Genomic DNA, 24,741 nt, shown 5'->3' on the forward strand with positions numbered 1-24,741 from the left:
CTAAGCACAACTTCATGAAAAGGTGCTGCTCTGTTTGGAAAAGGGTGTTAGCGCCTAAGAAAGAATAGATGGAGCTAGTCAAAATTTTTTTTTGGGGGGGCTCACAGTTAGGTAAAATGTCTTAATAAATAGAACCGAAAAGTAATGCTTACATTTTGTGACTATTACCTCCTTAATTTTCTCTCAACAGCTCTAGCTCTTGCATGTTTGTGTTTCTGTGATTAGAGGCCAGAGGTCAACTCAGGGTGTCTTCTTCCCCATCACCTCACTTTCTGAGACAAGCCCCGTCTCACTGCACCTGGACCTCACCAGTGTGTTCACAGACAGAAGGCAGTGAGCTCTAGGGATCTGTGTGTCAACCCCTCCCTGGCTTCTCATGCTAAGGTCACATTCCGACCACCACTCTTGGCTTTCACACAGGTGCTGTTTTCCATGCTTACACGGCAGGTGTTTTACTCACTGAGCCATTTACCAAGCCCCTTCAACAGCCCTTAAGAAAATTAGAGTTGGTAATGCTGATCTCTTTTAAACCATTTGTAAGAGCCTCGGTTTGATCCATAGCACTGCCAAAATACAAAATGAATTTTAATTTTCATCACTATATTATGAAATCACCATTTCCCTATCCTATTTGAAAGAAGAGACCTAAAAAGAGGGCATAATGTCCAAATAAACAGTTCAATTTTAAAAGTTCACTGAAAGCTGAATTAATAGAAATAAAAATATAAAAACAAAATAAACAGCAAATTAGCCACCTATAGCCCCAGCACTCAGGGAGGCAAAGGCAGGAGGACCTCTGTGAGTTTTGAGGCCAGCCTGGTCTACAAAGTGAGTACAGGACACCCAAGGATACACAGAGAAGCCCTGTCTCAAGAAACCAACAACAACCACAACAAAAACAGCAAACCAAAAGAAAACGTCTCTGTCTGCCCTTTGTTGGCCAATATCACTTCAAACCTAAGTTGTCCCGAATGTCCACTTTTTCTTCTTCTGTCTCCTCAAGACTGTTCTTTCTGGCTTCCTCTCTAAAACTCTTCCGTTCCCAGAGATACCCAAAGCAATGCTGACTCCATTTTCCATCTCCATCACCACCAGCTGTTTCAAGTTCTCCCCTTGCCTGGATTCTACTCAGATACAGGAGCATATTACTGATGACCTGCTTCCTGCTACGGTGCTGTACCTTGGTGCAGTCTCAGTCTAATTTACAGAATAATAAAGTACAGATGAGATGGGTTTAGATTTTGACACAGTCAGGGTGCCAAAAAGGCCTGGCTAAGATTCAAATCCCACTCTTAGTCTCCCTTAGAGAGTTTGTGAGCTGGGCTATAGAGGTACTGAGCTGGGAGGCCAGCGTGGTCTACAAATTGAGTTCCAGGACAGCCAGAGCAACACAGAGAAGCTCAGTCTTGAAAAACAAACAGAGAGAGAGAGAGAGAGAGAGAGAGAGAGAGAGAGAGAGAGAGAGAGAGACTGACTCTGATTAAAACACTTATTCTAAAAGCCTCCATAGTTCTACTGTCATGAAAGTAACAGCTACACTTCTTTTTGTTATGAATAACTTTTCTATATTGCCATATTCTTTTAGTGAACCTGGACACCTCACTGTACCCCACTCACTAGTGTCCAGATTGCCTCTCTCTGGGGATTTTCACTATGCCTTCCACCCTGAACGCTCCTTGTGTGCTGTGAAGCTTCTTTCCTTGTCACCTCTTTAACACACCATTTTCTAGTTTTTCCCTAAGACTGCGCTTTCTTTCACCAGGGGACAGTACTTTTGCTCTGAAACGGTGACATATTCTGAACTACTCACAGCAGTACACAATGCACATCAAAACGCTGACCTATTTCTGTTGACAAGAAGGGTCATAAAATGAATTATACCTCACATTGTTTCTTAGTGCACTAGACGCTTCCTCGGTGCATTAGACTAATGTGATTAGAAACAAACAACATTTTAACATAAGTTCTTACTCCTTCGCAGAATTTCACAATCATACCAAAGTATAAAGGCTGAGACAGAGAACTTCATCCTTTATTTTTAACTAAGATGATTTTTAAGAATTTTAAGAGTGGAAATGTTATATAGAATTTAATATTAGAGCCAAAAGGCATTTGCTTTATTTAAGAAGCCAATTATAAAATGTTATACATGGTTAAAATTTCTTTGAGTCCCTACTGTATTCTCAAATGTTATGAAGCTGAACTAAACCAAAGTTTTCATAAAAGACTGACATTTTCAAAAATGCTTTATTTGCTTTAATCTTTCTCTTCCTTTTGATAAGATTAAGACTGCAAATGGCAAATGGTTAAATAGGCACACCAAAATTTGACCTGCCAGGCATGTGGCCTTAAGTAAACACACCAAAATGCCAAGTCCTAGGCATCTGGCCTACTGTATTTAAAAGTCTGTCTCTCTTAGCTCAAATGTTCTCACTTAAAATTACAGTTTTTCAGAGAGCCCTTTTAAATCCTTTCTAGGGACTACTAACACTATGTAGACAGATATGGAAATGTAGGTTTTTATTCATTATTATCCAACAAGGCTTCTAAAATTCTATAAAACTAAAAAGGAAGTGAAAATAGCTCAAATTTAAACCATACTAAGTCATTTATTTCAGCTATGCTGAACTACTCTCAGGAGACATTCTTCTGATGTTTTTATTAGCTAAATATTTTTATTAGCTTTAAAGAGATGAGAAATATTCAGGGAAGGACAAAGGAGATCAAAGCATGACTAAAAGTCATGTTTGAAACCCTGATAGTCTGGAGAAATTTGGTAGGGGTTAGTTAGTTAGTTAGTTAGTTAGTTAGGCATAGTCTTCCCAGAATATTTACTGAACATGTAGAACATAATCAGTGAATGTATCTCACTATAATAGCAGATACTGCTGGAGATAACCCAGATCAAATTATCACACAAATACAACTGTACCTGGGCTGTGACAAGTATTGAAGTAACAGGTTTCCCAGAAGGGCTACAGTAGAATACAGATGACACTGATATGGAAAGTGAAAATTGCTAAATATTGAAAGCAAAGGCAATCTACAAATAGGAGTAACTAGCTGGTGACAGAAGAACTGAGTTCCAAACAAGGTAACAAGATAAAACTCAGATACTAGCAAAAGTTAAGAGGTCACTATCAACCTCAGACTGAAGGGTAGAGGCAAGTGTCCTGTGAGAAGCATGGGCCAAGGAGGACAGCGCAGCTGCCAGACAGGCTTAAGGACAGGGAAGAATACAGTTTTCTCTGGTCCACTCTCATTTCCTGTGAGTGTTTCACATTGCCCACTTGAAATAAGAGCTGACTGAGGTCAGCCCTCACCAAACGGAACAGGAGAAAAGTCCAGGAACATACCTGAACAAGTGCAAGCAAACTAAGACCTGGCACAAGCAGAACTCTGGAGAACTGTGGAGAAACACACTGGGTCAGCACATGCCACAGTGTAGGAAGGGTACACAATGGTTAAAGACGTGTAGTACAGAGTGAGGCCAGGAAGGAGGACTGAAGGCCAGCATGATGGGCAGGACAAAGGACAGGACTGGGCTTAGCGGGTACCCAGGAGTCTGCCTTTATCTTTGGAGCAGTGGGCCACGATGATTTTTGTCAATGAGATCTTAAAGATTACCAGGCAACTCTTTTCTCCCTGACATTCACTCACTGAATCACAAAAAGTCGGCACAAGCAGCATGTTGACATCTATGCTCCAGCTGCATGCGGCTGCAGTGATAACAAAGACTCTGGAGCTTTCTATTAGTGTGAGCCACCAGCGGCAGGAGGTGTCTCTTGGCAGCTCCACAGACTGATTCACCACTCACCTCACCATCTCTTCACTAATTTGACCCCCATGCATCTATCTTTACATGGTTAGTGCATAAGGGAAGAGTAGGAGCTGTAGAAAGCAACATCAAGATCAGCATACAAAGGCGACCAACTGGCAGAAGACAGGAACATTTCCCCACGGGGCCATATGCAAGAAACAGGGCAGGCAGGCAAACAAGCTGGGACTTACAGGCTAAAGACAGGTGCTGGGGCAGGAGCTCCCACAGGGCCTACGCCTTAGGCCAAGTGCTTTGTGGTCTAGGCCTCCCCAGACCATTAGCACACACTCACCCTGGAAGGCCTCTCCCACTCCCTCTATTTCTATTAACTTAAAAAACGTAATCAAATGGGGTTGCTTTCTTGTGAACTACCACCTGAAGACCACTCACAGTTCTATTCTCCAGTTGTTAAAGTTCTTACTGTGAAAGCATGGGGGATACGGATTTGACCCCCACATTAAAAAAAAACAAAAAAACCAAAAAGCAAACAAATGAAATCCCAGCTCCATGCCCAGTGCTGAGGAGGCAGAGCCGGTGCTAGATCCCTGGAGCTCAGTGTTCATTAGCTACTCGGTGAGTTCCAGGCCAGGGAGAGATCCCGCTTGAAAATATGAAGGTGGACAACCCAGAATAAAACTAAAGATTGAAAAAAGAAAAAAAATGGGGGCTGGAGAGATGGCTCAGCGGTTAAGAGCACTGACTCCTCTTCCAGAGGTCCTGAGTTCAATCCCCAGCAACCACATGGTGGCTCACAACCATCTATAATATGATCTGATGCATACTGTATACATAATAAATAAATCTTAAAAAAACAAAAACAAAAACAAAAAACTAAAGATTGGCTTCTAGCTCCACAAGCACACAGGCACAGGCACAGACACACACAGACACACACACACACGTTTCCCATACTACAATGACTCAGTTCTGCCAATGAGCTGTTAGGTAAAAATCCCTGGAAATAGGGTCTAGAAAAGCACTTAGGGAGGAGATACAGGTAAAGCACTGGCTGCAGATGCAGAGACCTGGAGTTTGCCCCAGAGCCCACACAGCGGCAGGTGCTAGTCTGTAGTCCTGTGAGATGGAGACGAGGACAGAAGGATCCAGAAGCTCACAGGCAGTCAATCTCACCGTGTGCACCAGAGTGAGGGAGACAAAGGGAGCACAACACCCAAGGCTTGTGCCTGTGCCCTGTACCTGTGCCCTGTACCTGTGCCCTGTACCTGTGCCGTGTGTCTGTGCCATGTGCCTGTGCCCTGTGCTCGTGCCCATGCTTGTGCCCTGTACCTGTATCCTATGCCCTGTGCCTGTGCCCATGCCTGTGCCCTGTACCTGTGCGTGTGCCTGTATCCTACGCCCTGTGCCCTGTGCCTGTGCCATATGCCTTTTGCCTGTATCCTGTATCCTGTGCCGTGTACCATGTGCCTGTGCCCTGTGGCACACATGTACCTGAACCAGCCTGTGCCTGTATCCTGTGCCCTGTGCCTATATCCTGTGCCCTGTGGCACACATGTACCTGAACCAGCCTGTGCCTGTGCCCTGTGGCACACATGTACCTGAAGCAGCTCGCACTTATGCTCACCAGAATGTGTACTGCTGTCTCCTCCCTGAATGCACCCCAAAACAAAACAAAGAGACCCCAGCACAGCCCTAACCACTACCTTGGCTGATGCTCTACGTAGACTTCACCACTTCCCTTGTGAAATGACTGCTCAGGGTGCATTAGACACTTCACAGTGAGGATGAAGGGGCAGCCAGGGTCCTTGGCCACAGTGCTGGGCAGCTGTAAAACTCAAAGGCATGCTAAACTGTGGAAGACAGAGGCGGGCAAAGGGAGCAGACGAGTAATCCAGCTTCTTGAAGGGTAAAGCAAGTTCGATCCAGCTTTAGAGAAAGCGTATGACGGAGTAAGAGCTTAGCAAGGGTAGGAGGTAAGTTCAGTCCTGGAGTATCTGTCTAGTGTGACATGCTGGGTTGAATCCCAAGTGCTGGGGCACAAAAGTGGGTGACTTCTTTTCAGTCTTCATGGTCACTGCAATTAATGACCAAATTCACTAAATAAATGGATCGAAGCTTTAACATTGTGTTTACACATAGGTTGTTTCCTAAGACCATTAAATGATTTAGCATATCTATTTTTAATGGTGAGAGTTAGTACTCAAATTTCTAATATATCTCAAAGTATCAAATTTTATTTTCTAATGTTTTATATTGCCTTGGGAAATAGTAATTTGCCCTCTTAGAATTATTAAATACACAAAATTTCAGTTTATTGGTTGTTGACATTTTTAACTCCTGGTTACTAACCTAAAATCCTTTCTTGAAAACTATTTGTGACATATGCTAGAATCTAAAATAATAATCCATAATTAAAAGTCTTACTAACCTTGGCTATAAAATATTAAAGCTGTCTAATCTTGTATCTTTGAAAATAAAACAAAGGACATGGAAAATGCCTGCAGCAAGGGCATGTTATGAGCAGCTCAAAGTGAAGCCAACATTTAACAAGACAAAACAATAATCTCTCTCACAAAGTTATATATTTCAGCACAAAGTCTAAAACGGCTACTTCATTCCTCGGAGAAGCTACTTCAAATTGATTGAAAATGTAAACGTCTCTTTCGTCTGCCACTCCTGGTGCTGCTTGTGTGCTTCCTCAGTGGGCAGCTGGTGCCGCTTGTGAAGCGGAGGGGGCCGCGCTCGCCATGGCCAGTGAGCAACCCAAAGAAGGAGCCAAGACTGACAACAGCGAGCACATTAATTTGAAGGTGGTGAGCAGGATGGTTCTGTGGCGCAGTTCAGGAGACGCACACCACTTAGTAAACTAATGAAAGCCGATTGTCAACAACAGGGTCTGTCGATGAGGCAGATCAGATTCTGGTTTGATGGGCAACCAATCAATAAAGTAGACACACCTGCAACGTTGAAAACGGAGGACAAAGGTACAATTGATGTGTTCCAGCAGCAGACAGGAGGTGTCTATTGAAAGAGGAACCTGCTACTTTACAACAGAATTCTGCTGCAGACGAAGAATACATTCTCAACTAGAAAGCCATGTTTGGTCCCACCATGCTGACTACTGCACTGGACGGTCCCGCCGTGCTGACTACTGCACTGGACGGTTCCGCCGTGCTGACTTACTGCACTGGATGGTCCCGCCATGCTGAGTACTGCACTGGATGGTCCCACTGTGCTGACTTACTGCACTGGATGGTCCCACCATGCTGACTCCTGCGCTGGACGGTCCCGCCGTGCTGAGTACTGCACTGGATGGTCCCACCATGCTGACTACTGCGCTGGACGGTCCCGCTGTGCTGAGTACTGCACTGGATGGTTCTGCCGTGCTGACTACTGCGCTGGATGGTCCCGCCGTGCTGACTACTGCGCTGGATGGTTCCGCCGTGCTGACTACTGCGCTGGACGGTCCCACCATGCTGACTCCTGCGCTAGACGGTCCCGCCGTGCTGACTACTGCGCTGGATGGTTCTGCCGTGCTGACTACTGCGCTGGACGGTCCCGCCGTGCTGACTACTGCGCTAGATGGTCCCGCCGTGCTGACTACTGCACTGTAGTTTTCTTTATTCTCTTGTTTCGCTGTTCCCGTTTCTTTATTGTACATAAAGTAACTGGTGCAGGTGCACACACACATGTTGCTCTTATTTTCTTTTTTAAACTAAACGGCCAACGTTCTGTTTTGGTGATGTCAGATGGAGATGGTCTGGGGAAAGTGCTGGTTCTGTGAGAACACCCCCTTTCTCCACAGTGGCGTGCTCATTCAGCTCTCATCTTTATACTCCAGTGAGTTATTTTTCTCTCATTGTTTTAACAAAATAAGCCAACAACATAAATCCTTGCATACTTTGTTCAATTGGAGAAGTTTAGTGCTTCTCATTTATCATTGTAAAACCAAGGACAAGTTTATAACATCTTTGTACATAGTTCATAGCTGTTACATGTAGAGCAGTCCGTCTGTAAGTAGGGGTGAGTACCCCTGAGCAAAGTGATCCTGATAGTTTTCCTTCAAGTCAACTACCTTGTTTAAATAAACCTCTTATTTAAAAAGAAAAGAAAAGAAAACATTAACCTAAAATTGAGACAGGAATAATGACCATGAAGAAAGAGAGGAGAGAGGGAAGGAGATGGAGAGAGATAGAGAGAGAGATGGGGGCGGGAGGGGGGGGGATCTGCCTACCTACTTTGGGCTGGAGAGACGGCCAGCTGGAGAAGTGCTTTCTATACAAGCATAAGGACTTGAGTTTAAGTCCCCGGGATCCACATAAATGCTGTGCATAGCCAGCTGGGGTGGGGATGGGGTGGCGCAGGCCTGTAATCCCAGGACTTGGGAGGCAGAGGCAGGCATAGCACTAATCTCTAACCCCAGTGCTGGGGTGGGAGGGGGACAGGATGGAACAGAGAAAGTCAGGTCCTTTAGAGTTCCCTAGCCTGCTGGGACAGCCAAAACATGAGCTCCAGGTTCACTGAGATCCCCTGTCTCAAGACATAAGGTCACAGAGAAACACATACAGACACGGGGGGTGAGGGGGGGCTGGGGGGGACGGATGGACGGACGGACACTTAACCCTCTATTCTACCACATTTACAATCTTCAACGACTCTTGTTACTTTCTCATAATCAAGCTGAGTCAGGCCATCTTCCTCTGCCCATTTCATTTCATTTCTATTTCCCACTCAAGTTAAAATTATTTTATTTCTTCCAAGAAAATTTTATGCCACCCACTTTTAAATTTAAGGGTTCTCCCAATAGTCAGTAAATTTTAAGAGCATCATGTTATAATCTTGTCAAGCTCTGGAGATGGCGATCTTCACTTTTCCGTCTTTACCCGACCACACTCCCGGCTGACTCTGGTGCCACAGGAACTGTTTCTCTAGCGTCAGAAACAGCGCCTAGCACACTTACTGTTCATAAAACACCGCTGAGTAAACACATTCTGTGAACTCACAAGCTTTCGGAGGCACTCAATAAAATTAGTTCCTTCTAGAGGCTAGGACCATAGCTCAGCCAGTAAAGTCAGCAAAGCCTTTTAACACGAGCAATCTAGCTAGACTTCCCAGAAGCCCCTTCCCCTTTTGTAAGTCAAGCATGGTAGCGCTGGAGAGGAGAAAAGACAGATGGATTTCTGAGCTTGCTGGCCAGTCAGTTCAGCTGACTTAGTGAGCTCCAGGCCAGTGAGAGACCCTGTCTGAGAAAACCAAAGGTAGATGGCACATAAGGAACTGCACAGCTCTCTGGCTTTCACATGGGGGAGTGGGGTGTCACACATGTACACCTCAACACTAAAGCAAATTATGACCTCTGATTCCTTAAATCAGACAATGTCAAAATTTTAAAAGAAAGCTGAACAGACTGTGTCGTGTGCAGTCTGTCCATTCCTAGTTCCAGGTGACCGACTTTATTACTGATGCTGTAGTGTTGGCTAAAAAAATAGCCGCTGTTTGCTTATGAACCACAACACATCTAAGAATATAGGGACACTAGGAAAGGCGGCTTTTAAAGGCAGAACAATCTTACGTAGATGTGAAACTGCACAGTTTACCGTCTTAATAGAGCTCCTCTGTTTCTCTTCCCAAACAGCACTGCTCAGCTCCAGTGTGCAATGAACGTTTGCTTCTCTGTCATAGGACCCAAAAATGAGTAACCTGTAGAAAAAGAACAGGCAGAATACTGTATCAATAAACATTTCTTTTCTGATAATTATAAGGAAAAGTACACTACTTTATTACTATTTTAATAACAATAACAAAAAAAGAAACATTCGTTACGCCCTCTAGTGGAAAAGCCAAGTACCGCTCACGTTAGAGGTTTCCTAGGCAGCTTTCAATAGCTGTTAAATAAACAAACATGTACGCATGAGGTAAAACAATTGGCTAAAAATCTCTATGTTGTAGTAAGCAAGTCAGAGATTTTCAAATTAGACTGCTGAATTCAAAACCAAAACTAGTTGCAGAGTGATGCATACAGGTCTATCATTTCTGTACAATTTAATATGCAGAAGGAGACTGCAATTGAATATGAGCACACATACACACACACACACACACACACACACATACACACACACACACACACACACACACACACACACACACACACACACACACACACGGATGCAACCACCTAATGTGAACCTAGTTAAATTATTTATTTTCCTAATCTGTTTCCCTCTATGGAAACTGTAGAACAAAAACAGCATTACCTTTTTGGAAGAACTATTTTTGAAACTAGAAGATAATATACATAAAGTACTTATTAGAACAGTACTAAACAATACACGTTCAATGTTTGTTATTTATTTCCTTCTTTAAAAAGGTGGGGTGTAGCTGGGTGTGGGGGCGCACGCCTTTAATCCCAGCACTCGGGAGGCACAGGCAGGTGGATCTCTGTGAGTTCGAGGCCAGCCTGGTCTACAGAGTGAGTCCAGGACACCCAAGGCTACACAGAGAAACCCTGTCTCGAAAAACAAAACAAAACAAACAAACAAACAAAAGTGTACGAATGTCTTGCCTCTCTGTCTGTCTGTGCACCTTGTGCATGCCTGGTGCCAAGAGGGCAACAGATGGCCTGAAGTAGAGTTACAGATGGGTGTAGGTACTGGGAATCAGACCAGGGCCCTCTGGAAAGAACAGGCAGCACTTCGACCACCAAGCAACCTCTCCAGACTCTTATGTTGAAAACAACCATCACAGAACAAAAGAAACACTCGATCCATGCTGAGTAGTCTACAAAGGACCCAGGTCTAAATCTGAGAGGACATTAGAGCTCTATTACTGGAGAGCAGAAAGGGCGTCCTCCACCTATCCAGCCCCTACTATCTGCCCTCATGATGGAGCATGGCCTGCCAGTCTGTCTCCAGACCCGGCCAATGAACAGCTTTAACATTTAACAGCATATTAGCTGTTACTCTATTACTTTACCACTACATAAAGAGCACAGGAAGCAATGAAATTATGAAAGAAAAATGGAAAAACGAACCATGGAAATTTGAAAAAATTGTGTCCTAAGTTTGGAGACACTGATCCCCAGGATACTATCCACATCTCACAAACTGGGATCGTGAACTGAGAATCCTGAGTGAGGGTAGGCAGCAAAGCCCATAAATTTAAATATTAAAAAATCTTTTAAAAGACTTTAAACTTAGTGTCTAATGACTTACCTCCAAAAAGAAGACAAGCGAAACACATTTTAAAAATTCTTAACTTTAGCAATCCTTTTTAAAAGAATAACCAGAATTCTCCTTCTCTGAAGCTCTACTGCCACCATCTGCTCAGAGAGTGAACTGCCTCAGGCTTCCCCAGCTGGAGCCCCAGACCCCAGGCAGATGTGCTAGTGACTTCAGATGTTTTTAAAATGGTATAACACAGAACAGAAAATTAACTCAAAACAATCACATTATTATTAAATGTAAGATGTAAAAAAAAAAACCCTACAAAACTCAGAAAAATAAATAAATCTTGCCCTAGACTAAGCTATGCTTTATTATGATACAAAGAATAAGCACCAGAAGAAAACGTAAAAGACTTTTAAAAACAGACCGAGCCCTTGCCTGACTGATACACAGTCCTGAGATAGGTCCCAGCACAGAGGAAAAAAACCAAAAAACCCAAGAGAATGAACTCTTTTCCTATTTCAAAGGGTACTATCATATAAATGAGAAAATCCCCAGAATGGAAGAAAATATTCTCAAATGTATTTTATCAGGCCAAGTATTTAGGAGAAACAAAAAGTTACAATGTCACAATAAAACATAAACTACACAATTTTAAAATAGGCAAAGGTGGCAGGCTGGAGAGATGGAGCAGAAACTCAGGCCATGCTCTCCTCGTGGGGAAGGCCTCTGGCCCCCACAGGCTCTGCATGCACATAGTACGCTTGTTATTAATCGTGAGAATAATAAACGCAGACCACTGCAAGCCTGCTACACTGGCTACACTCTTTTAAGAGGCAGCAAGAGACATTTGGTGGGGTTATGGAGAAATTGGGATCTTTGTACATTACTACTGAGATGTAAACTGTTACAGTCACTTTGGAGAATAGTTTGTCAGTTGCTTAAAAAGTGAACATCATCTTAGCAATTTCACTTCAAAGGAATATGATTTGACAACAAAATGAAGTACTCACTAGATCATTTTGCAATATGGATGAAATATGAAAGTATGCTAAGTCAGAGAGGCCAGTCACAATGAACAGTTAACTCCACTCAAGTTAAATTTTTAGAATAAGCAAATTTATAGCAAAAAGAAGAACCACTATAGGATGCCAGTGTTTTGAACTGAGTTCCTTTAATGGACCCCTAAAGAACAGACTGTTAAACTAAAACATTTAGCTCCTCAGGGTTAGGGTTAGGGTTAGGGTTAGGGTTAGGGTTAGGTGCTAAATGTTACATCATGCCGGCCAGAAGAGATGGCTGCACAGCTAAGCCGCCTGCCACGCAAGCATGAGAATCTGACCTTGGTTTCCCACCACCCGCAAAGTCAGGCGGAACCTGGGCTCACTGGCCCTCGGTGAACTGAGTCCCAAGTTAAGTAACTTGGAGTAATAGAGGAAGAAGCCCAATGTTCACCCTACACCTACACACACAGTCACATGATCTGAACTTTAAGGAAGCAAACGAATACCCAAACAGACCAATCTGTCCTGAGAACAGATTTCAGCCTACCTATGTCAGCATAATAACCAAACCCCATCTGTCTTAACCCTTACAAAGCAGTAACTGGAGCTGGGAAATGGGCTGGGGGTGAGTGGGGGGCTGGGAGCTCTTGCTGCCCTTCCAGAGGACCCCGTTCACTTCCCAGCACCCGCACCTGGTGACTCTAGCTCCGGGGAGTGGAACACACTCCTTGGCCTCCCTCAGGTACCCATTCCCTTCTCTCCCTCTTCCCTTCCCCTTCCTCTCCCCGCCTCCTCTCCTTCCTCTCTCCTTTCCTCCCTCCATGCCACACACATAAACAAACAAAAACAAACAAACAAAACTTGAAAAAAGTAACCTGATGCTAACTGATCAGCTCTTCTCAGTATTGCTTTGTTCAGCTAGTGTCCAGTGGGCATGCTCATGCATTATATAGAAGTATAGTTAATGAACTGCAAGTAAAGCTAACGGGACCAGTAACTACATTTGACATTCTTTTGTTTTCGGACACATAGTTAGTTAGGAAGAGGTAAAACGAGAGGAGAATGAGGACAGACTGCACAACAACACATGGGCTAGGAAAGTGCACCAAGCAGGGGCTGGAGGGGTGGCTCTGTGGTTAAGAGCACTGACTGCTTTCCAAGAGGTCCTGAGTTCAAGTCCCAGCAACCACATGGTGGCTCACAACCATCTGTGATGAGCTCTGATTCCCTCTTCAGGTGTGCGTGAAAACAAAGCACTCATATACATAAAATAAATAATTCTTAAAAAAGAAAGAAAGTGTGCCAAGTAAAGTTATAATGATGGATGTAAAATGCACTAAGAGGCTGAACTCTGAATGACAAGTTGCAGGCTACCTGGGTTATACCTCAAAAAAGCTGTTTTAGAGAAAATAAATAATGAGTAATTATAACAACAAATAATCACTTTTCTAAGAAAGGTCAGAAAATGTGTCAAACATTGAAAAGATGTGTCCCATTAGAATATATATTGAGACAAGACAAATTTCAGTAAGATTTAAATATTTATCTGATATAGGTAAGACTATATTTAAAGTACAGAAAAATAAATGCCAAATGAAAATCAATAAAATACTGAAAGATATTAGCATAAATATTTAACATCATTTTTAAAAATGAAAAATTTAACCATAAAAGGTGCTGTTTCCTCTATTCAATAGTCGTGGGGGATTCACAAACAAACGCAAGATAGAATTTTAACATCTAATCCAACTCTTCTTGTAAATGAGTTTTAGAATTCTGTATGAGTAGGCATCCATGAGGAACTAAACATTTTGCCATAAATATGTACATACTGCTGGCCAAAGAATAAATTGTTTCTTTTTCCCATTATAATTTCTGAAGATAAAATGGGCCTGTGTTTACATTCTTATTTATTTATCTTTTAAGCATTATTATTAAAAAAAAAACCACTTGCAAATAAATGCATGGTATATATGTATAAGCAGATATTAGCCACACGATACAGGATAACCACTCTACAATACACAGACTTACAGAAGCTAAATAACAAGGAGGCCCCTAGGGAGGATGCTAATGTCTCATTCAGAAGGACAAGCAGACACCAGAAGCAGTTGAAGGGAAGGAACAGGACGGAGTCTGCCATGGAGGTCTTCTGAAAGACTCTACCTGGCAGATGCTGAGACTCGCAGCCAAACTTTGGTGTGGAGTGCAGGGAGTCTTATGGAAGAGCTGGGGGATGGAAGGACCTGGAGGGGTCAGGAGCTCCACAAGGAGACGGAGCCAACAACTCCAGGCTGAGGGGTGTGGTGGTGCTGCAGAAGCATTTGGGGGCAATTAAAAGAAAAATCAGCACATGGAGGTAGCCAGGCTGCTCTCTGCCAAGCAGCAGATACCCAGGATGAAGAACAAAGGGCTCTCATTTCCTTTAACATCCTCTTCAAGTGAATAAAATAGCGGGACTCAGAAGAAAAAGAAACTACAGAAGAGAAACCCTCAGCTACTGTCCAGTGGCCAGAACAGTGTCAGAAGGACATTCCTTGGTAGAAAGGAGTTTCAGAAAATAAATGTTTTTAATTGAATTTCTTGCTTCATCCCAGCTAAATTAGGGTTCTCTTCGTGTAAATGCTCATTGGTATTGGTGAAAAGCCAGCAGTATCTGGCTCCCAGTAGAACCCTGGGCCGTGCCTCATCCCTGGGGCATAGAAGAATCAGCTGCTTATGTGTTCTGGAGTTGGAAACATTAATAATCACCAGATCTCTGCATTAATTAATTATGCATAAGTGAGGTAATGTTTAATCTAGAGAAAACTGTCTAGATAGCCTTATTCATTCCACACTGTTTGCATGGGATTGTTTGATATCATTTAAAAAGTATGTTTTGCGAACGAGTGGCCAAATTCTAGTTCATTTTTCAATAAGTATATATAAATGTTTCTGACATTCTGCACATAATTTCATGTTAAGGATATGGTTACTAATAAATTGCTTAAAAATGAAAATGAAAATAAATAAATAAAATAAATAAAAAATGGAAATAAATAAAAACAAACTAAGACAACTATTGGTTCTAGGAGGCTGTGAAGAGTGGTGACCTAGCTGGAAAGATGGCTCAGAGGTTAATAACACTATCTGTTCTTCCAAAACTCCTCAGTTCAATTCCCAGCAACCCCACGATGGCTCACAGTCATCTCTAATGAGATCTGTTGTGCAGGTGTACATGCAGGCAAGAACACTGTATACATAAGCAATAAATAAATCTTTGGGATAAAAAACTTGACTCTAAATCTCCCCCTTAAAAATCACAATATGCAACCAGGGCAGCTACAGCAAAGCCAGTGAGCACTTTATGTGAAAGCAATGCAAGTCTCGTAACACTTCAGTGGTTAAGAACTGGGTAAAAAAAAAAAAAAATGTGAAAAGCATGCAATGAAAACCAACAGGCAGACAGAGGCCTGCTTTAACATAACTTATCTTTAAAAATTGCTAGTTTTTGTTTTTCTAGTCTTCGGACACTGTCCAACCTGACTAGTTCAGCGCACGGCTGGAGAGAGCGGCACGGAGTGAGCAGAAGGCCCTGGAGGCTTAAGAACACAACAAGTACAAGGAGACGCGCAAAGACGCCTCAAGCTTGGACACACAAGGACAACTGCAGCAGTGACTCCAGTGCCTTTGTAGCATCCTTTGTGTCTGCATGATAAAGCCTGTAACGGCTCGAGATCTATTACCAGACTCAACAAATGGATCAAGGGCTGACGTTGTTGAGAGCCACGAAATATCAAGTGGAGAAGAGGCAAGGAAAGGAACGATTTCGTCAGGACAGACTAACCCTGGACACATCAGGGGCCCTGATTTACAAATTCTTCATACCTATGTGCACTATATTGACACGTGGATGCTGTACTGTGGCGCACTGTGCCCTCACGCTGCGAGTCACTGCTTTCATCAGATATTCTATTAGAGCAGCAAGAAAAGTCACTAATACAGAGAACTCGTGCCAAGAAGTGGAACTGTAACTGTGGTAAACTTGACCATGTGGTTTGCAGGCCTTTGGAACTGGTTGTTGTTGTTGTTGTTGTTGCTGTTGTTTTTCGAGACGGTTTCTCTGTGTAGCCCTGGCTGTCCTGGACACACTTTGTAGCCCAGGCTGGGCTGGAATTCAAAGCAATCCGCCTGCCTCTGCCTCCCAAGTGCTGAGATTAAAAGCATGCACCACCACGCCTGGCTAAAGATGTATTCATTCATTCATTCATTCATTCATTCATTCATTCATTCATATAGTGCTCTGCCTGCATGGACACCTGCAGGACAGAAGAGGCATCAGACCACATTACAGATGGGTGTGGGCCATCATGTGGTTGCTGGGAATTGAACTCAGGACTTTTGGAAGAGCAGCCAGTGCTCTTAACCTCTGAGCCATCTCTCCCTTTGAAACTGGTCTGAAGGAGGAATGTGGAGAAGTTTGAAACACTAGGTGAGAAAAGTAGAGCTAATGTGCTGTTCTGATATAGGAATGTGGAAGACTAGAATACTGAGAAAAACGCAGACAGTAGAGGTCTAGACCATAGAATTTCAAAAGGGGAGCAAGAGCTCTTACCAGGGACTGCGCTACAGGCCATGTATGTTACACGTTGTAAAGAGTGTGGCTACATTCTGCCAATATCCTGAGAACAGGAATGAGGCTAAACAAAATAGTAAAAATGGACTATTTTGTTTGGCAGAGGAGATGTCAAGACAGGAGAGTATACATGCTTTGTCACAGCTATTACTTCTGCTTTCATCCAAGTGTACAGTGAAAAAGAGGAAAAAGTACTGTAAAAAGTTAGAAAACTGTGAGCAAATTTAAAGACAAGGCTGGTTCAAAACCAGATATAACTAGCTATTACTAGCACCATTAAAAAGAAACATTACTCTATACTGGGACAAGAGAAAGGGTGTCCACACATCAGAGGCTTCGTCTTGTGAAAACTACGCTACTGTGAAAAGGGTTTAAAAGGGATATGCAGCCAAAGGGCTCCCTGCCTAAGGACCTGCTTTCCCAGGTCAGACACAAAGGCAGCTGGAACTGTGGTCCAAGGGGACCAGGCTTCATCCCAGCTCAATGTAAAGCAGTGTGACCCGCATGGTACTTATTTGTCAACAATGAAAGATTAAGGGGGTTTAACAGAATTTGCACTATGGTTCCAGTGAGCTGCTGAGGCCAGGCAATATGTGGCAGTCAGAGTGTCTGTAAAGAGGACACTGCCTGAGGCTGTGAGGGAAAGACTACGCTATAATGAACACTCTAGAATATTGCAGACACTAGAACCATAGGTCATCTGCTGAGAAATACTGCAGGCAAGGAGTAGAGCTGGCTCAAGAGAGAAACTATATGTGCCATGGGGAGCAGAACTCAAAAGATGGAGCTACCCAAGCTCTCTGGAGCCCAGACAGAGTAAGGGCCGACCAAAGCAAGACACACCCAACATGTGTACAGCAGCTGGGACTTGGTGAGCTGTGTGAGCTTTTCATACCCCCTTTCTGTGTGCACTATCCGCGTGTGAGTGCGCTATCTGCGTGTGTGTGCACTATCCGCGTGTGAGTATGCAGGTACTTATACTAGGGAGCAAGCATTTGGAGGCTGGAGGACGGTCCTGGGTGTTATCCTCTGCTGCTCTCCATCTTCTTTTTGAAACAGACTCTTTCCCTGAACCTGCAGCTCGGTTTCAGCCCCAGGATCTGCGTGTCCCGCTGCGATGCTGCAGTTGTGGGTTTACGCAGCTATGCCCAGCTCTGGAGTGGGTGCTAAGGATGAAAACTCAGACCTTCTTGGCAATCACTCAGAAGAGACTCTGGACATCAAACAGTGCTGGAGTGTTAAAGATGGGTGACTCTAAGTTGGACTGAACACACGTCGCACTGTGAGATGACCAGGGGCCTACAGAGACCAGAGGTAAGACTATAGCTTGAATGCCAAGTTGACAAGAAGTACATGTGCGGTCACTAATCTTGATTGTTAGATTTGGCAGAATTTAGAATCACTATGGAAACAAGCCTCTGTTCACATCTATGTGGCAGCTCCTACGTGAGGTTAGCTGATGGGAAAACCACACTAAATGTGGGCAGCCGCCACCAATGGGTCCTGGCCACAGGAGCGGGAGTGCAGCAGCTTCATCCATCGCTCTCTTCCCACTGTCATGTGTTATAACCCTCACTCCTGCCACCAAACACCCCTTCTTCACCATAAAGGACTACTGTACCCTCAAAACTGAGAGCCAAAATAAGCCTCTCCTTCCCTAAGTTGCTCTTGTCAGGCTTTCTACCACAGGAACAAGAAGGTAAGCAAGAGAGATGGTAAGAAATTGAAACTGTTGAGAAAAACCAGAAGTCATGAGACCATAATGACAAGGAATAAATGGGGGAAAGGGAGGTGACTTGGGGACAGAGAATGTCAATGTCTGTGAATTTTTATGTATTATACTTAACACTAAAACAAAAAAATTTAAACATGTATTTTTAGATAAAACAAAACACCCTAAAAGCTGTTGAAAAAATACAGGGCTTAGACAGAACAAATGTGATTCAGTGAAGATCTGACCTGATTAACATCATCCACCTAGAGTGAGCAGCCAATGCCCTGGAGTGCAGCCTCCGCTCAACAAAGCTCTCGGCCCTCACCTCACTGACACGTTCATAGCTTCTTCTCAAACTGTATAAGTGGTTAATAGACTCGCCCCTCAACGTACCCATCACATCACCCGGTCTCTCACATCACAATATGATGAATCCCATAGAATTTATCAGAAAATATGTGGCTCTTAGGAAAATGACTGCCTTGATTCAGTAGTTTTATAATGTATGCCTACTCTGAAGCATGCTGTACCAGATGAGCATATGCTCAGTGAATGCTCACGAGCCAACAGGATCGTAACAACGCTCAGGCCTTCTAGCAACATTCCAGCAGGAGAACTCACTCTCTCTGAGTACCCAGCCTTGTACCTGCACATCTTTTTGTTGTACACCATAGGTCCTTTTATGATATAACAGCGTATTTGGCCTCTTTTTTTTTTCCAGTGAAAGACTCTTATCAAGACTTTTTGACAGAATGAAGCATAATCCTCCGTTACCGCAGGATTTGCATAATCAGCATGGTCAGAATTATCTATTTGCAAAGGCTCAAGTGTATAACCCTAGCACTCAAGACCTCATTTGTATTATGAGTTAGAAATAAAGACTAAAAGTGGTAAGTAGTCAGTGGTACAATCAAGTGTCCCAGCAGTGTAGCCTACGGACACGGTGCTGCACTTAGAGTGCTGAGCGGACATTAAGGAGGCAGCTTTCGCGTGTTCTAGCAGTGTGAGTCAGGAAGGCAGATGACAGGAGTGAGGGGCTTGTCCTTTAAGACAGCGAGGCAGAAAAGTGGCAGATAGTGGCCTAAATCCAGGCAGCTGATTGTTTTATGTGAAGTGTTTAAAAAGAATCAAAATACCATTTCATTACACAAAAAACTTAACTGAAATTGACAAAGCTCCAGGTGAAAGCCAGGTCCACTCCTCTATGCACTGCCTGTGACTGGCTCTGCAGTACACAGCAGAGCTGGGGAGAGGTGGAGGCACCAGGACAAATCCCAGTGCCCATAACATTCGCTAGCTGGCTTTCTGGAGGGAATCTTGTCAACCCTCTCTGAGGAAGCCCTGGGTAGCTGACACACCATGAGTTAAGGGCTGAACAGAAGGAAGTGAAAAAGAAGCTGGAGAAAAGGACCCTCATAGATCAGGGAAGATCTGCACAGCATCCTGGGAGTAAAATAAAAGGGAAGCTGCTGCGCATTAAGCTGGAGAATGACAATTAGATTTGCATTTTAAAGGTCATTCTGGCTGTTAATTTAGGTGAGAAATGAACATAGCTTGGACTATGGTGGTTAAGACACTGAGGCTAGGAAAGATTACTTCCAAATGCACAGGGTTCACGTCTGATTTAGTCACTTTAGTGAGCATTTTTACTAACCATAACTCTCAAAACTACTATGCTAGGAGTGCTCTCTAATAGGCAAAGTTAAGACAAAAATGTCAGCACAGCACCATTCGTCTAAAAACTTGGGATTATGGCAAAATAAATGCTTCCAAGTGACTTTCTAAATGATTTATATATTTGCAAACTGGAAAAGAGTATTTTCATTAAATTTATACTTAAACTTATTTATAGATAAAAATAATACAATATAAACTAGCATAAAAGCAGAATAAACAGACAGTCCTTAAGTTCACTTCTCTCCTACTCTCTTGCCCATGTAGTAAAGAGGACATACCTGCTACACTCTAACAGTGTGACTTTGAGCCGGCCTTCAGTAAGCGCCCACTGCTGAATATGGATAAGCTCTTCATCATCTTCAAATCCTTGCAAGGCTTGGTATGGAAAGAACGGCTTAAACCTGATAAAAGTAAAGATACGTCTAAATTTCTGAATGATAACCACAGTTTAGAGCATAATGAATACCTACCCGTCTAACCAAGGACTCAGGACATGTAGAACTGCACCGCTGGAAGGAGATGGTGCCTTTTCGGGATCATCCGGGAGTACAGGGAAACCAGAGGTCCCCAGGAGGCCTAAAGTCTGGATGGAGATAGTCCGTGGATTGGACGAGAAGCATCTCCTCCTGTACAGATCAGAACTCAGAGTGCACCGTCAGTGGACGCAGAATGACAGTGACCAGTGCGTAATGACGACAACAACCTACGCAGCAGCAAAGGCCACTGCTGAAGATGACATCTGCCGGCAGTGGGAACGGCTCTGCAGGAGCCGGCTGGTGCTCACACTCCAGATGGGGTGCTCTGTGCACTCCCCTCTCTGGAGAGTGAGGCTTACAAAGGACCCTAAAGGTTTGATTCAACTTTACGCAGGAGCAACCCAACCAGAATTCAAGCTGGACTGACGTCAGCAGCACCCGACTGTGTCCCAGCGCCGCCCTATGACTGGTTGGAGCACTGTGTGCTCCTCACCAATAACCTTTTCCTACGCAGATGCCTCTGCTGAGCTGTCAAAGGACCAAAACTTCAACTTGAGCCACAGCTCATACTCCTCCTTAAAGCAAAGGACAGTCTGCACTAGCCACGACATTACCTGTTCAGAAAATTTTAAGGCTTAAAACAGAGCAGCCCGGGTATGGTGGTGCACGGCTTTAATCCCAGCACTCAGGAGGCCGAGGCAGGCAGATCACTGTGAGTCCGAGGCCAGCCTGATCTACAAAGTGAGTCCAGGACAGTCAAGAATAGACAGAGAAACCCTGTCTCGAAACAAAACAGAACAAACAAACAGAGCAAAACAAAACAAAATCTGGGTGTGGTGACATACATCTGTAATTCCTCCAGCTACTAAAGTGGTTAAGGCCTCTTGATCATTTGAACCAAGGAGTTTAAAATCACCTAGGTAACACACTACTGAGTCTAAGAAAGATTTTGAGACTGGGATTCTCCAGCATGGCCTCATCTCACACAGACCTGCTAGGGGCCTCACACATCCAATACTTCAGTGCTGTTGAGCTCATTTACAAAAACCAAGCACTAAAAATTACACGCTTGGAGGATATCAATAGTGTACTACGGTTTATTTTGAAGGATGCTGACAAGGAGGGAATGTGTGAGTAAAGGAAAATACACTGAGGAAAGTACAAGTAGGAACACAGAGAACTGCTCATTGTTTTCTCCTGGTTTTAAACTAGTATAGAAAACAAAGTTCCCCCAGTTAGTTTCTCCAAAATATTACACTAATTTGCTTTTAAAGCCATTTGATTCAGACACATTCCACATTTTTGAAGATTTAAAAAAAGATCAGAAATGGTATTTTCATATTAGTACAATGTTATACCTGAGAGCTTTGAATACATAAGCCTTATAGCCTCTGAAGAACATATAAAAATCAATTAACTCTTAAAAAATTACAAGTATTACTACATTCTCTAGAAAGTACAGCATTAATACTCTCAAGTTATTTAACTAAATCACAGTTGTTCTAAGAATCAATTCTTCTTGTCAAAACAATTCTCAAAAGAACATGAGTTAAACAGATTAGCAAAACAATATAGGCATTAATAAATTAAATGCATTATGTATAAAATATATTAAATTGAATACAAATGCATAAATCACATTGAAGCCAGAAAGGTATGCATTGCACTTAAGAGGAATACACTCAACAGGATAGAGCTGTCCCAGCAAGCCAGTCAAAAGAATCTACATATTCACACTTCTAAGAACACTTGGTTTTCAAAACTGTGTAAGGCCAAGCCTTTCCCCACCCACAAGGAAGCCCCACAGCAACAAAGCAGGCTGCTTCTACTCTGCCTTACCTTCGCATCCGACCATCTCCTATCAATTCAAAAGTTAATTTTACTACTCAGGCTCCCAGAAAATTAGTCTTCTTTAGCAAGGTACCTGCACTTCCTCTTACTGTAGAAAACGTAAATACTAACCTTAGGAAAACTGGAATTAAGATAGACAGACAGTATAAGGGGATCATCTAACCTGCTCCCCAGTAAAATCTGTGAAAAAAGTTTTAAGAGAAAAATTAAAACCAAAACAAAGTGTCTTAAAAGTCCTAAGGGCAAATAGTAAATGAAGAATCATCTATTCAAAAAAATTCTACAAAACACAGTAAGAAAGCCAAATCTGATACTTGAAGCAAGATGGCTCCCTTTCTGTCAACAAGCTCAGGGAGGCGGGCTCTGCTCCAGACTTCTGTAGCTCCAGGTGGAGGGCTATCTATAAAGGAAGAAGACGCGGGGGTTGCCAGTCCCCAGCTATCTGTTCCAAGGCTAAGTTCTAGACAGCGCAGTGAAGAGGCGGCCTAACCCTGATCTGTGGAGTCTGCCTTGGGTACAGCACCCTGAGAAGACCATACTGAGAGGCCCTGACTGCCTGTTCCCCGCCCCGCAGCTACGGTGCCATGGTGAAAACAGTGAACGCACATCAGCCTATCCTGACAGCCCGCTGGGGTTTTACTCAGAGAGAAAGGTTTCCTTTCCATCACTGCTTTCAGGGTGTTGGCACAGATAACTGTGCTGAGAGGATGCACAGAGCAAGTCAAAACTATCTGCAAAGCCAACCTGGTTGGTGCACAACAGACTACGGAGAATCACCGAAGATGCACGCGCTTAAAGGAGCACAACCCTCAGACTAGGGTTCCCAAGCTCACGGGGAACCAGGACACAAAAGCGTGGGGAGCATCTCTCTTAGCTTCAAGCAAATATCAAGAACTAACCAAAGACACCACTGCGGACCGTGCCACATGCTAATTTGATTACTTTGGACAACAGCCATCTACACTTCACAGCTCTATCAGAAACAACAGACTCAAACTCAGAAGCTCAGCACTGAAAGGAGATACACACTGTGCTAGAATCATCTAGACGGTAACTAAAAAGCCAGCAAACAGCCAGGCGTTCTGGGACACACCTATAAACAGAGCACAAATCTTAAGTGGAGGGTTAGCCTGGAGTACAGGATAAGATCCTGTTTCAGAGATCACGTGTGAAAAGAAGGCCAGAGGGCAAAAGCTGAGAGAGAAAGGGTTTGTTTAAGGGGTGCAGGACGGGGAGCTGGAGAACTGAGAGTACACCAAAACCACGCATGTATGAAAATGTCATTTTTAAAAACCCTGTCTCAAACACAAACAAAGCAGTTATAAGCACTGGGGTAAGAGAGACCAGTACCTAAGCATTGCTATAATGTATTAACTTAAATTTCTAATTACTACTAAAAAAAAAAAAATTACAAAACATTCAAACACACAGGAAAATAGAACCCATATAGCATGAAAGTAATAAATAATAATAATGATGATGATAATAAACATGTTTAACTATACCCGTTATCAATTTAAAGCAGTGATATAATGTATGGGGAGAAACAAAAAGACGGGAAGTTCTGAGTCAAATCTATCTTATAAAGTTAAACAGTAGAGAACATTACAACTGAAACAAAAAATAGTTACATTACTCAGGAAAACGGGAGCAACGCTATGATTAAGCATCCGTCCAACGTTTATCTGTATTATAACTCCTTTCTACAGTAGTTCTATGAGACAGGCATGGAGCTAGCACTCATTGTATAGATGAGGAAATTGAGTCACAAATAGATTAAATAACTTGTTCAAGGGAAATATGCACAGCTAGACAGTGCTAGAGCCAGATTCTAAAAGTCTGTCTTTAGAGCCTATTACCTTAACTACACCACTTTGCAGCTGTTAAAAAGAGAAATAGGTACCAGCGGTCACTCCTAAACAGTGAGCCTTAGGGCAGCCAAGCAGGGTTGACAGCAGTACCTTGGTTAAGTTCTATAAACTCTTTCTGTTTTAGCTGTGGCTCAGTGGTGAAGTAGGTCCTGGGGTAAATCCTCTGCACCTAACTAAATCCTTCTGTTCTATTTGTTTTGGGGGGTGGGGGTTGGGGGTAGGGGATGGAGGTGGGGTATGGGAAGTGGGGGTGGGGTGGGGTATGGGGAGTGGGGGTGGGGTGGGGTATGGGGAGTGGCGTCCAAGAGAGGATTTCTCCGTGTAGCCTTGGCTGTCCCGGACTTGCTTTATACACCAGGCTGGCCTACCAGATCCGCCTACTTCTGCCTCGCCTAGCACTGGGTAACAGGTGTGGGCCAGGCTTTTAATTCTTATGCATTAACTAAATTGAAGAGAGATAGGACCAAATGCTAGGGATGTGAAACTGCTAAAATAGACTTAATTAGAAAAATTATCATTCTGTATTAAATTTGAAATGACAAACAGCAATTCTAGCCCAAGAGTACCTAACAGCAATGTACACGGTGTT

General features: G+C 43.3%; 1 protein-coding gene and 1 pseudogene across 1 annotated transcript in view; one reads left to right on the forward strand and one right to left on the reverse strand.

Moving 5' to 3' along the window:
• The window catches only part of Pdzd8 (PDZ domain containing 8), a 56,931-nt gene that overhangs the window by 14,647 nt on the left and 17,543 nt on the right, over nucleotides 1-24,741 (reverse strand). Inside the window, exons 2-3 of the mRNA XM_051146864.1 lie at nucleotides 20,233-20,355; nucleotides 9,376-9,478 (exon numbers count right to left, since the gene is read on the reverse strand). Coding sequence (XP_051002821.1) covers nucleotides 9,376-9,478; nucleotides 20,233-20,355 — 226 coding nt within the window. The remainder of the gene's footprint in view (nucleotides 1-9,375; nucleotides 9,479-20,232; nucleotides 20,356-24,741) is intronic.
• Nucleotides 6,526-6,806, forward strand: LOC127189758 (small ubiquitin-related modifier 2-like; annotated as a pseudogene).

This window comes from Acomys russatus, chromosome 5 (genome assembly GCF_903995435.1).
Source record: "Acomys russatus chromosome 5, mAcoRus1.1, whole genome shotgun sequence".
Taxonomy (NCBI): Eukaryota; Metazoa; Chordata; class Mammalia; order Rodentia; family Muridae; genus Acomys; species Acomys russatus.